General features: G+C 44.5%; 1 protein-coding gene across 1 annotated transcript; it reads right to left on the bottom strand.

Moving 5' to 3' along the window:
* Positions 1-278: 278 nt before the first annotated feature.
* On the bottom strand, positions 279-13,120 carry LOC128343890 (vomeronasal type-2 receptor 26-like). Its single transcript, XM_053293326.1, has 2 exons — positions 12,997-13,120; positions 279-1,303 (listed from the first exon to the last, which is right to left on the bottom strand). The coding sequence occupies exons 1-2, from the start codon at positions 13,118-13,120 to the stop codon at positions 393-395; spliced, it is 1,035 nt and encodes a 344-aa protein (XP_053149301.1). The 3' UTR covers positions 279-392.
* Between the last annotated feature and the right edge of the window lie 675 nt (positions 13,121-13,795).

The raw sequence follows: 13,795 nt of genomic DNA, 5'->3' as shown, positions 1-13,795 counted from the left end.
GTCAGTCATAATAAATAAATAAATAAATACACGCTATACAGCCACAGTAAATTGCTAGTGGACTTTGAGTTGTTGAAAATGCTTCAGCTATATTATCTCTATGATTATTACATCTGTGCCTTTTTATATAGGCTGTCTTTATATCTGTCCCCATATTACTTCTGTTTTGGGGGAATCCTCCACTGCATCACACATGTCGCACGGTGCACTGTGGAATTCCTGGAGGCCGGATGCACTAATAATAATGATAATGATAACGATAACAATAACAAACAACTTTATTTGTTAGCCGCTCCATAACAAGGCTTACATTTTAAAAAATGGGGGAAATATTCTACGAATCAGATTGCATCTTTCATTTTCTTCATCAGATACTCAGCATATGCTCAGAATCAGATGCCATCTTTATTTTTCATGATTAGATGTTCTTTTTTATTTAGATCAGGCCTCAAGAGAATAATGTAGCATTTGGGAAGAAAGATGCAACCCAGCAACCCAGCACTGGAGGCCAAGATGGAGAAGACCTGCACAGCCACCATGTATTTCCCCTTCGTGCTCAGGTAGGTGGGCACAAAGGACACCCAAACACTGCAGAAGACCAACATACTGAAGGTGATCAGCTTGGCTTCGTTGAATGCCCCGGGAAGTTTCCTGGCTAGGAAAGCCACCACGAAACAGATGGCAGCCAGGAAACCCATGTAACCAAGGGCACTATAAAACATGGTGACTGACCCTTCATTACACTGCAGGATGATCTGTCCAGGTTGGGAGTGCATGTCAGAGTCTGGGAAGGGAGGAGAGATTCCCAGCCAGATGGTGCAGAGTCCTAGTTGAATAGTGGCGCAGCAAAAGACTATGCAGTTGGCCACACTCTTCCCCAGCCATCTGCTCATCTTGTTCCCTGGCTTTGTGGCCATGAAAGCCACCACCACAGTGATAGTTTTGGCAAGCACTGAAGAAATGGCAATTGAGAAGATGATGCTGAAGACAGTTTGTCGGAGGAGGCAGGCCACCTTCCCAGGGTGACCAATGAATAGATAGGAGGACAAAAAGGAGAGCAGGATGGAGACAAGGAGAATATAGGAGAGATCCCGGTTGTTGGCTTTGACTATTGGAGTCTCCATGTATTTAATGAAGATTCCCAAGACAAAACCAGTTGTTAGGATCAAGAACATGGCTAATGAAGCTAAGCTGGTCCCCAGCAATTCTTCATAGGCCAGGAAGGTTATTACCTTGGGGACACATTGATCTTGATCCCAGTTTGTATGCTGGTCATCTGGACACCTATTACAATGGTCTGCATCTGAAAAGAATAGGAGTAAAGTCTGTGTTACATACCTGCATGGATATATGTTTTGTTAGATACAGTAAAAGACATGGCAAGGTGAAAGCCTATAGCCAAAACAAACTAGTAGTTCGAGTAGAATGAATGAACCTACTTTCTGCTTCTTTTACATAATGAGCCCTTTCTCATGATCTGTGAGAAAGAGATACAGGGTCACCAGGGAAGAAGCTATCTTACCTCCATGCAGACGATCCTCATAGAGAATGTGGGCATGGAGATCGTGAACCCAGACATGCAGATGCTTCCTCAGGCAGCACGGAGATTAGGGTGCCGGGAGATAGGGGTGCTGTGAGTGCACGGTGTATTATGGGGATCCCCCCTCCCCAAAGCCAGCCGGAAGCCCTGCAGTCCATCAGCTCCAGCTGCTGCCAGACAGTTACAAAAATGGGGTTAACCTTGCTCTCTTAACCTCATTTAGGAGGGTAGGTCGCTGGCTTGGTGGGTTTGCCGCCAAGGTGCCGCCAGTATCAGGCCCGATCCTGGCAGTTCTCATGTGTGGGCAGGACCGGGCTTGGCTCTGTTAGCCCAGTTTTACCTGTGCATGAGAACAGCCTCAGTGACTTTCACATATGACCTGCTCCCATGTGCTGTGAATTTACTTTGCATCTGTCAGCACATCAGTTTGGGGTGTTTTGTATCCCTGGAGTGGTCACCATCTAGGACCAATATTTTCCATGCCCATCTCCATGCCCACACTCTCCAGCTGATTGGCAGGAAATGCCCCCCTGAATCCCCATTGAACCCTGTCCTATGTGCTGTAAATTTGATTTGTATCAGATTACAAATGCAAAGGTTATTAGAAACACACACAGACGGTGATCTTTTGAGACTTCTTCCCTTCAGAAATTAGGCTAGAAATGTGGGAAAGATTATCCGTTGTCAATATGTGACAAGGGTGGGAAGTCGGTTTTTTGGTCAGAGTGCATGCAAAAGATCTGAGATACTAAGAACAGAAAGAAATATGGAAGTACTGCTGCCAATCAGAGAAGACAGAACTCTGGCTAGAGAGACCACGGATCCTATTCAGTATAAGGTGACATCACATGATATTCCAATAGCAATGGAGTGGCAGATGAACTGAACCCCAGATGTTTCAAAGGGGAATTTGAGTCAAGAATACAAAGCAATACGAATGCACTACATTTGAATGTCATGCTTCCGCCAAGGTCCTCAGTGTTGTGTACATGTGGTTATTGTACTTCAGGCTCATAGTAACTTTGAGCGGGTTCAGACAATTGGAGGAAGTGAATGATACCATCAGAAATCAGGAGGTGGAGGCATGCATGCTCCTGTGAAAACCAGTAAAATAACCATGTGCCAGCCCCAGTGTTAGCTGAGTACAATACCCTGCATGCTCAACACCATAGATTGGTTCTTAGATTGTGAATCATGGCTGAATATCTGAGTGCAGTGCCCAGATCGGGGCGTAACAAGGCTGGAGTGGGCCCAGAGACAAAATTTTAAAATGGGCCCCTCGCTGATACACACACACACACACACACACACACACACACACACACACACACACTCTTCACATGTGACTTGCCTCTGGGGGGCCCCTTGAAGTGTGGGGGGCCCCAGGCAGCCACCTCCCCTTGCCTAATAGTAGTTACACCCCTGGCCCAGATGATACTGGAGCCAGAGCATGAGCACTTTATTGACTTTCATGGGAGTGCACACACCTATGCCTCCCAACTTTCAATGGCATAAATAACATGACCTGATCATGTTAACCCCCTTGCCCCTGTTTAGGTTGAGCAGAAGGAAATGTCTGAGGGGCATCATGGACAAATGTGGATTAGAACTCAGGTCTCTTCCAACAATAGCCCAAATCTCAAATTCCTTCATCACCACAGTTGCTACATTTAGGATCATCCAGTTCCTTGCCAGAAGCTGTAATTATGCACAGAAACATGTGCACACATACACCCAACACAAACACATGCAGCATAAAGTTGTATACAACGTCTACAGGCACAAAGACATGAAACACAAACAGAAACACACAACATCTTTTCGAGTCCCAGGTAATCCATCCTTCCCATCTTGATTTGGGCCTTAAAGGTTAAGGAAAAGTGTGGGTGCATAAAGGGCAAGTTGCAAGCGAGCACTGTTTGTGACATTGCACAACATCATTACAGATCATGTGGCACGTTTGTTAAGGCATGGCCTTAGGTTCCAGTATTCCGGCTATGTGGAATTTCAGCCAAAATAAGATAGCTTTAACTCTGGTCTTAAACTGGCAGATCTTTTGACCATTAAATATTGCAAAAGATTTTTCTGAACTGTATTTGAGCACATACTCATTTTGCTTAGGCACTTACCAGGCTTGGTGGACCTCACCATTCTCCCCTGAGAAAGAATTAAAGACCAAGCTGCGTTTCCTTGTACATCTGATTAAATATGGGTGTCCCTAATAAAGGACACTGGCTGACATCCTAAAGGTGTGCTTGCACAATGGACAAAACTTGTGCTTGCACAAGAATGCAGTGGAGCTGTACGAAATTGTGGTGCAACCACTAGGGGAAGACCTTTTTTGGAACATGTACAAAGTTGCGCTACATGGTTACACTGTAAGGCTGCCGATAGGTTTCCGAGCAAAATACAAGGTGCTGGTTATTGTAGGAGAAGAATGGCAGTTCAACTCCTATTAGCAGAACAAAGACAGTTTGGGGAGAATTCACCCAAGCAAGAGACAATTTTCAGTTTGAAGAACAACAAGGATTTATTCAGAAGTTACAAATAAAATGGGAAAGCCTGCAGCTTTTTCTAGCTGAGTTCATGGGTGAAGAGAGAGAGAGAGACTAACAACAGACAGTCTGGAAAGACAAAATGGAGACAAACTCTGGGAGAACAAAGAGGGGAGGAGTCCTGCACTTTCCATCAAGGACACCAAAGTCCCCAGTGGTCACTATGAGATGTTGCAGCTGAGAGCAGATGCTGCTAGTGTCCCAGACTCCCAGTTCCAACACTCCTTCTCATCGGCTCGTGCTGCTGTCTATAAGTCCCAAATACGCTAGTAAATCATTTATTTTTTGTTTTTGGTTAAGTAAATAGCTTCCATCCTCTTGTCTCTCTATGTGTATCCCAAGATAGTGTGAAATAGGTCCACGTTCTTTTACTTGCATCTCATTATTCAGATGCTTTATTATTTCCAAGGCTGTCCTCTCTATTTTCAAAACAGATTATCAGATCATCATTGAAAGTAAGTATATAGGTCCATCTGTTGTCTTTGAGCCTTGAATACAGGCAGGGGTCAGCCTTTCCTTGGGTAAATCCCTCATTGAATAGCAACTGGTTTAATCTGACATTCCAGGCTCCTGCAGCCTGCTTTAGTCCATAAATACTTTTCTGCAGCCTACATACAAGTTTTTCTTTACTAGGTTCTACAAATCCTGAAGGCTGCTCCATGTAAATATCTTCTTTGATGTCTCCATGAAGAAATGCAGTTTTCACATCTATGTGATCCACTTGCATTTTCTTTGCTGTTGCAGTGCTTAAGAGTGTCCTTACTGAGGTGTGTTTTACAATGGGAGCAAATGTCTCGTTATAATCTCCCCCATATATTTGCAAGTATTCCTTCACTACCAATCTTGCTTTGTAACACTGGACATCTCCTTCTGCATTTTGTTTCATTTTAAAAATCCACTTGAATCCCATGGTCTTTCTTCCCTCAGGTAGCTCTATGAGTGTCCATATGTTACTTTTGTGCAATGATTCAATTTAAGAACATAAGAACACAAGAACAGCCCTGCTGGATCAGGCTCAAGGCCCATCTAGTCCAGCATCCTGTTTCGCACAGTGGCCCACCAGATGCCGCTGGAAGCCACAGGCAGGAGTTGAGGGCGTGCCCTCTCTCCTGCCATTGCTCCCCTGCAACTGGTACTCAGAGGCACACCCTTGAGGCTGGAGGTGGCCCACAGCCCTCTGACTAGTAGCCATTGATAGACCTCTCCTCCATGAAGTCATCCAAACCCCTCTTAAAGCCATCCAGGTTGTTGGCCGTCACCACATCCTGTGGCAGAGAGTTCCACAAGTGGATCATGCGTTGTGTGAAAAAGTTCTTCTGTTTGTTGGTCCTAGACCTCCTGGCAATCAATTTCATGGAGTGACCCCTGGTTCTAGTGTTGTGTGAGAGGGAAAATTTCTTCTTTTGCAACTTCCTTCCAGTTTTGTGTTTCAGTTGCAGGTACATTATTGATTTCTTTCCACATACTTTGTTCTTGAGACCTTTCTCCCTTTGTAATTTAGGAAGGTTTCTTAGGTGGAACTCCTTTATTTTGTTGTATTGAACGCCACACCTTTTGTTCATCATCAGCATCCTCTTCTGCTGAATTACTGCCAGGTGTAAAACTTACAGTAGATCCTTCCTTTTGGTCATGCTGCCTTGATTCTTTCACAAATTGAATATTGGGCTTGAAGTTTGGCAATTCACTAGTGGTTGGTTTTTCATTTTCATTGATTGAAGTATGCTACTTTGCATATTTTAATTGTTTCTGTGGCAAGATCTAAAATCTAGATCTAAAATCTAAAACCCTTTGAATCCTAGGAATAGCCAACAAATATTCCTTCCACAGATCTACAGTTCAGTTTTGTTGTTTTGGCTTTTAGTATATAGGCGTATGCTTTAGACCCAAACACTCTTATATGACTCAAAATGGGCTTGTTGTCATGCCATAATTCATGTGGCATTGTTGCTGTGGCCTTTGTTGGCAATCTGTTTTGAAGGTAAGTAGCAGTCATCATTGCCTCTCCTCCCAAAATTAGTAGCCAAACCAGCATCTACAAGCATGCATCTCATCATTTCTATAAAATAATGCTTCTTTCTTTCTGCCACTCCATTTTGCTACAGAGTATAAGGTGCCATCTTTTGGTGTTCAATGACCTCCTCCTTTAGGAATCTTATGACATCATTCCCAGTATGCTCACTACCACTGTCAGTACGGAGAATCTGTTGCTTTCTCTCAAACTTGTTGCTCACTCTTGCAATATGTTCTTTTAGTCTTTCTAGTACTTGTCCCTTTTCACTTACCGTATTTTACGGACTATAAGACGCTACAGACTATAGGACGCACCTTAATTTTAATCCAGTTTTTCAGGGTTTTAACATATTAAACTGTTATCAAAACTGTACCGAAAAGTCCTGCTACCGGTAGCTCCAGGAAAGGACTCTCAGCCTTGCTTCAATTTGTTCTCCTTTCTTCTTGCCTCAGATAAGTCCTCTTTCAATTGCTGCTACTCCACTCCTTGTTTTCTCTTCAACCTGCTTCTGACTCTATTAAAAAACAACAACACCTCTTTCATTTCCCAGCTCTCCGCTCCTCACCAGTATGCACATACCAGATGAGGGAGCTCTGCTTTCTTAATTCTTTTCACTTTCTTCACTCCTGCTAGCTCCAGGAAAGGACTTTCAGCCTTGCTTCAGTTTGTTCTCCTCGCCTCAATTATTATTCTCCTCGCCTCAATTATAAGTCCTCTTTCAATTATTGGTACTCCACTCCTTGTTTTCTCTTCAACCTGCTTCTGACTCTATTAAAAAACAACAACAACCACCCTCTTTCATTTTCCAGCGCTCTGCTTCTCATCAGTATGCACATACCAGAGGAGGGAGCAGCTACCACTTCGGCTTTCTTAATTCTTTACACTTTCTTCAGCTGAATATGCTTGCAGAAAGTAAAACAGAAAGCTGAAAACAATGGTGTTGCTGGTGGTGATGTAATTGCACGATCGGGGAGTCCACAGCCCTAGCGGCGGAGGGTGAGCTGGAGCGGCAGTTCCCAGGCTGCACAGAGTTAATAGCATCGTTTAGCATTGTTTGCTGGGGGATACCCCCCCCCCAGGCAGGCTTGCGAGTAAAAGACGCACCTGAATTTTGGTGGCTATTTTTTGAGTGAAAAAATGCGTCTTATAATCCGTAAAATACGGTAACAGGTATATATGTACCTAGAATAGTCATCAATGAAAGTAAGAACATGTTTATTCCCTCCTGATGTATTAACTCGCATAGGTCTACAAACATCACTATGAATCAGATCCAAAGGATGCTGTGTTTCTCTTTCTTTGCACGCAAGAAAAGCAGGCCGTGTTGCCTTTGCTCTTACACAGCATCTACACTGATTCAGTGCTGCAGGGGGCTATTTTTAGACCCATTACCAAATCCAACTTTTCAGCTTGTATCATTTTGGCATCTCTGTGGCCTAACCTCCTGTGTCACAAATTCAGACATCCTTTGTGTGTGCATTCTTTCACAGTTTTGGCCTTTTCAGTCACACATTCTACTTCAAACAGTCCATTCTCTTGTAAAACTGCTTTCATAAGCAATTGCTGTTTATGAGTAATGAAACAGTGGCTTCCTTTAAATTTTACTTCATAGCCCCTTTCTGTAGCATAACATCAGACTTGTTTCTCAAGCAGGCACATACAAAGCTTCTTCAATTGTTAATCCAATGGTTTCTTCTTGCAGAACAACTGTGCAGATCCTTTCCCTTCTGCATACATCGGTTTTCCATCTGCCAAGTATATAGGGATTCTGCAACTTGAATCTAGATCTATAAATCTCTCCCTTTCTCAAATCAGGTAGCACATGAATCAATGCAAATGCCACTGCTGCATTTCTCAAACTTAGTTTTCAAAGCTTTATCTGTCCTTGCAAGGTATACCCTTTGCTTATTAGCTTTAGTCCCTGATTGCTTGCAAGTTTTGTACTCTGTGTTCCCAGATGACTTGCTCTCTTTGCAACTTAGTTTTGTTTGCCTTTTGTCTGCAAAGTCTTTATTCTTGGGATACTTGTTCTGCAAATGTTTGGTGCTTCCACTAATGAAGCATTTCTTATTTCTTTGCAAGTTTCTAAATGCATTTTCTTCACGTTCTTTTGGTTGCCTACTATCCCTTCTGCACAAATCATAGTCTCTAGACAGTTAATTACAAATTGTAAGTCTGCATCCTCCTTGACTTCCAAGGCACTAGTCACATTATCAAAGTAATGTGGCAAACTATTCAACAGCAATCCTATCAAAACAGCACCTGACATTATTACTCCTTGAGCTTACAGTTGCTGAGACATTTCTAACATTTATGTGCTTGGACAGACTTTCTCCGTTAAGTCTTTTATTGCTCAGTTTTCTTACTAGATGCACTTTGGAAACCACAGACGTATTTTTATATAATCCCTTCAGAGTTTCCCATATATCTTTTGCATGTTCTTTGTCTCTTAGATGCACTAAGATTGGGTCACTCACCAACAAGCAAATAATTCCTGATGCCTTTTCATCTGCTTTGTCCCATTCCTTTTGCTCCTTTCCTGAATCTGCTGGACCCTGGGTATGCAGAACACTGCCAAGTACATGTTTCTTGAGGAGCATCTCCATCTTGAAAGACCAGAGCTCGTACTCATGACCTTGTAACTTTTCAGTCATCTGTTATCTTTGTGTCATCTCCATTTTCAAAGCCTTTTTTTTCATTGTCAATTTCAATGACAAACAATGAATCCACTCTCATTTGCTACCAGAGAATCTACACTCAGAATACCTCAGAAACAATACACCGTACCCCATGGGTTTGTGGGTATGGGGTGGTTGGCACCTATGTGCACTACACCACCACTTGCTCTGGGCCACCCAGTGCCCTCCAAGTGGAGTTATGGGGCTGCTGAAACCCTCATTATTCCCTATGGGGGAAAAGCTTAAAGATGCGCAAACTTCAAAAATTCTTTAAAAAGCAGCCCTTTGCCAAATTCCTTTGGAATCTGGGGGGTAGCAGGCACCTATTGGGGCACTACCACCCAACCCAATCTTCTGTCCCTGTAGCCCCTTTTCTGTCCTGAATCTGCCTCAAAGACGTGCAAACTTCAGGAATTCTTTAAAAATCAACCCTTTGCCCAATTCCTTTCAAATCTGGGTGGTAGCCCGACCCACTGTGGCACTCCTAGGAGGCACTCACAGGAAGAAATGGGCACTGTCTGTCCCCATTGTCTTATAGGGTGGATGCAGCACACATAATCATCAACAACAACAGAGCTTTGCAAAGAACAAGGTTTCTAAAAGTCATGCACATCCACTGTGTCACTCACCACATCCATTGTGTCCCACTCCCCCCAAAATGCAATTGATCTACACACAACAATGTGAAACAACAACAATGAAATGCACTGCCCCATGCACCCCCTCCCAATGCAAGGTAACAGGAGCAGCCAGCAGCAAGCAAGCAAGCAAGCGTGATATCACAGATGCAGCAGACTAGGGTAGCAGACTAGGGCCAACAACAGCATAAATGTACCCTGCCCTCCCTCCTCCAAGCATTTCATCAACAAGCAACAGACACAGCTACATCTGTGGCATCCTGCCATAAAATCAGGTTAAGTAAGGAAGGGTGCAAAACAACATTCTGCCAGTGGAACAGCGAGGTTTGGCCCCCTTCCCACCTACACAAGTAAAAGAGTGATGATGACAACAATGGCACACAGTTTTTGGCACATTTTTTGACATTTCTGCAACAGATCGGAGCCTGTGGCAGCAGCACAACCTTTTGTAGATGCGAGCAATCTAGTTTGAATAAAAATGATGATGATGCTAGAAGTCACAATATGACCCAATCTTCATTGCAAAGGAGAGAGAGAGAGAGAGAGAGAGAGAGAGAGAGAGAGAACGAACCTGTCCTGTGCCCATCCATGAGGCCCCCAAAATACAGGCACAACAACAAACCACCCAAGGCATTTGAATTGCATAATATATATACTGCTAAACTTGAGATTATGTGGGGGCGGGGAAGCATAGTACACCTGTGCGTGTGTTCTCTGTGAAAGGGTTAGTGGGTTTAGGGCTAATTTTTGCCATGGCCTCGGAATGTTGCAGTTGGGGGTGGGGGTGGGATAAATGGGCACAGGGACGAGGCTAGAGTCTGTTACTTCCTGCCCACTCAGTCCCTGTAGGCTGCTGGGCAGAGAACATTAATACTGATATATTATCATGGGCACAGAGGGCTGGAGGGCAGACTTCTGTTTTTTTTTTAAAAAATGGGGAAAAAATCTTTGGAATGGGAAAAAAGACAAAATTGTTTTTTTAAACCACGAGGCTATGCTACCCTTCTAACCACCTACTAGTACTAGCTAACATGGGTTAGGGGTGTGCAATTTGGATTTTTGGTGTTTCGATTTGGATCTGAATCAAAACACCCCTGATTTGTTTTTGGGTCCGAATCTGACCCATCCGAATCAACCCAGATTCAATTCGGATCCGAATTAATCTGAATCTGAATTGATTTGGATCAAAAAATGGATCCCAGCACCAAAAGAATGTGGTGGGGTGGTAGTGCCTAATGGGTGGAGGCTACCACCCAAATTGCAGAGGAATTGGGCAAAGGGCTGATTTTTGGTGAATTGTTGAAGCTTTAGTGTCTTTGGGGCAGATGTGGGGCATAAAGTGGGATCTGGGGCAGAAGAGTGGGGTGGGGTGGTAGTGCCTAATGGGTGGAGGCTACCACCCAAATTGCAGAGGGATTGGGCAAAGGGATGATTTTTGGTGAATTGTTGAAGTTTACGCATCTTTAAGGTTGCCCCCCATAAGGTATAATGGAGGTGTATCACTTCACATCAGAGGGAAAGGGGTGTGGGGTTGGTGGTAGTGCCCATGGGGGGCAAGGGAGATACCAGAATTTTTTCAAAGGATTTGGGAAGAGGGCTGATTTTTTGTGATTTGTTGAAGTTTACGCATCTTTAAGGTTTTTCTCCATAGGCAATCATGTAGGTTTCAGCAGCCCCATAAGTGCACTTGGGGGGCGCTGGGGTGGCACAGAGCAAGTGGTAGTGTAGTGGGTGCCAGCCACTCCCATGGGTTTCTAAACCATGGGGTACAGGGTTCTGTTGTCTTTCTGAGGTGTTCTGAGTGTAGATTCTATGTTAGCAAATGAGATTTTCAATACAAACCATGAATCCACTCTCATTTGCTATCAGAGACACTAAAGCTTCACCAAAAATCAGCCCTTTGCCCAATTCCTTTGCAATTTGGGTGGTAGCCTCTACCCATTAGCTACTTAACTTAAACTGAGTAGTACCCCACTGCCTTGCGGGTGAGAGTGGGGTGTAGTTGGCACATGGCGGTTGACAGTTGGTGCTGTCAAAAAGACAAGTCAAAATGAATAAAAGAAATGAAGGTGTGTAAGGAATCCTCATAAGGATTCATTGAGTGAAAGTTATTATACACCAAAGAATCTAAACACTTGAAAAATAGTGACCACACATTTTGCTCCATAACTCCACTTCTATAAGGTCTAGAGCTTAGCTTTTTCTTCTTCTTTTTTAATGAAAGCTGGGAATCTGGGGGAATTAATAGGAGGGATCCAAAACTTGAATCGATTCGACTTGAATCAGGGGCGATTTCATTTGTACCCAAATCTAGCCAATGGACCACAGGGGTGATTTGTTCTTTCTCCGAATCACCTGAATCAGCTAGATTCGGGTACAAATCGATTTGTACCCGATCAATCTGCACATCCATAACGTGGATCCCTGCCACACAGAACCCCTGTTTAAACTTTTTCTAAATGAAACAACACACAAATTCAATTGCAACCCCAAACTCCCTCCAAACGGGAAAAAACCCCAAGAATACATTATTCCAAAGGGGTGTGTATGTGAAAATGGGGTACACTCACTCAGTCTAGGGCTTTACCCACATTGTGTGTCCAGTTGTCCACTTCTGTGGACTGGTCTCTGAGTCTACTCTTTCTTCTTCAATCTTCTTGACTTCTCCTTCTTCAATCTTCAGATTTTGAGGGGCTGGGGGGGGGGGGCAGGGGCAAAACCCCTGCTGACTTGGAGAGTAACTGGCCCTATCCACCCCCAGCACAGTACCTCCAGTGACTGTTGCTGGTGTCATGTTTCTTTTAGATTGTAAGCCCTTTGGGGACAGGGAGCCATCTTATTTATTTATAATAATATATGAATGATATAATAATATATTATATTATATTATATTATATTATATTATATTATATTATATTATATTATATTATATTATATTATATTATATATAACAATATAAACTGTAAACTGCCCTGAGCCATTTTTGGAAAGGCAGTATAAGAAATTGAATTATATTATTATTATTATTATTATTATTATTATTATTAAAGCCTGGAAAATCTGGGGGGAAAGGGGGTTGCTGGCCAGGTGGCCAGTGGCCACAGGGGCTGGGGCTGGGGCTGGTGGCTGCTGGCACAGACAGGCAGTGATTCTCTCAAGTGGCTGAAAAAAGAGTTCTTCTTCTCAGGAACAAAAAAATAATCCAGCAGAGACAATCCATTCCCAGGCTGGCATGCAGTAGCCACTAGCCACTAGCAGTAGCCACTGGCATGCAGTAGGCACTAGCAGGGGCAGGTAAGCTGGGTGGCAAAGCAGGCTGGGCTCAGGCTGGCAAGGCAGAAGGCGATAGGCGATAGGCAATGGCATGGTGGCAAGGCAGGGGCGTAACGATAGGGGGGCAGGGGGGGCACGTGCCCCAGGCGCCACCTGAAGGGGGCGCCAAAATGCCTGCCCCACCCCCCCCCAAATTTTTTTTTGTAAAAAATAAAATAAAAATTTTTTAATTTTTTTTTAAATTACCCCCCCTCCCCATTCCATCAGCGGTGGGGCACCACCAGGCGGGCCCGCTGCTCACCACTGCCGCGCAGGACCGGAGCAGGCGGCGCCCACACCACCACCTCACTCACACAGACGCAGGGCAAGCCAGCGCACTCGTTGCAAGATCTCTGCGTCCGGACGGGTGGCAGGCAGCTGCGCATGCCTGCACCATGACCACATGACTACTAGCAGCAACTGCAGCTGGGCCTTCGCGTCGTCGTGTGCTGTTTGGTGCTTCGTGCTGCTTTTGCCCACCACCACTACACTGCCTGCCCTGTGCTGGCTGTTGCATTCGTCTTGATTGAATCCCAGTGAGTCAAAGTAAGTAACTGTAAGTAAACTGACTGCTGCTGCCCTGATATCTCATCGCCGTGTGTGTCCCGCGCGCCCAGCCTGCAACAAGTTCCTTTCCCTTCCCCTTCCCCCTGCCTGCCTCGCTTGCTGCCTGCCTGGCTAGCTCTTGCCCCCTGGCTTTCCCCCCTTCTGAACCACGACAGACGACACAAAAGAAGAGCTGGAAGAATTTGCTCCCTAGCTCAAGCGGGCTGCTCGCACGTGCTCTCCACCACCCTCGCCTCTGCCTTTCTCTCTGCTGCTGGGCGGGAAAAAGGAAATGAAGACTCGCAGACCAGAGCAATGGCTTTTGCTGCTGCTGCTGATCTTTTTTCCTTCTTTCCCCCACCCTTTATTTGCCGCCGCCAGCCTCGCCTCCTTTCCTGCTGCTGCTTAACTTTGCGTTGCTTGGAGCTTCCCTCTGCCTCAGAAGCTCTCAGAATAAGAAAAGGGTTAACTAGTCTCTGCTTGGTGGTGGGGGAAGCATCTACGATTTTGCTGCC

Source organism: Hemicordylus capensis, chromosome 2, assembly GCF_027244095.1.
Source record: "Hemicordylus capensis ecotype Gifberg chromosome 2, rHemCap1.1.pri, whole genome shotgun sequence".
Lineage (NCBI taxonomy): Eukaryota > Metazoa > Chordata > Lepidosauria > Squamata > Cordylidae > Hemicordylus > Hemicordylus capensis.
Note: the sequence above shows the minus strand (reverse complement) of the source record. Positions and strands in the feature narration are given on the sequence as shown.

Excerpts from the sequence above, each read along its gene's own strand:
- LOC128343890 (XM_053293326.1), bottom strand. The coding sequence starts at position 13,120 with ATGCGCAGCTGCCTGCCACCCGTCCGGACGCAGAGATCTTGCAACGAG. Across the intron at positions 1,304-12,996 it reads TCCGGTCCTGCGCGGCAGTG|ATGCAGACCATTGTAATAGG; the intron begins GTGAGCAGCGGG and ends TATTCTTTTCAG.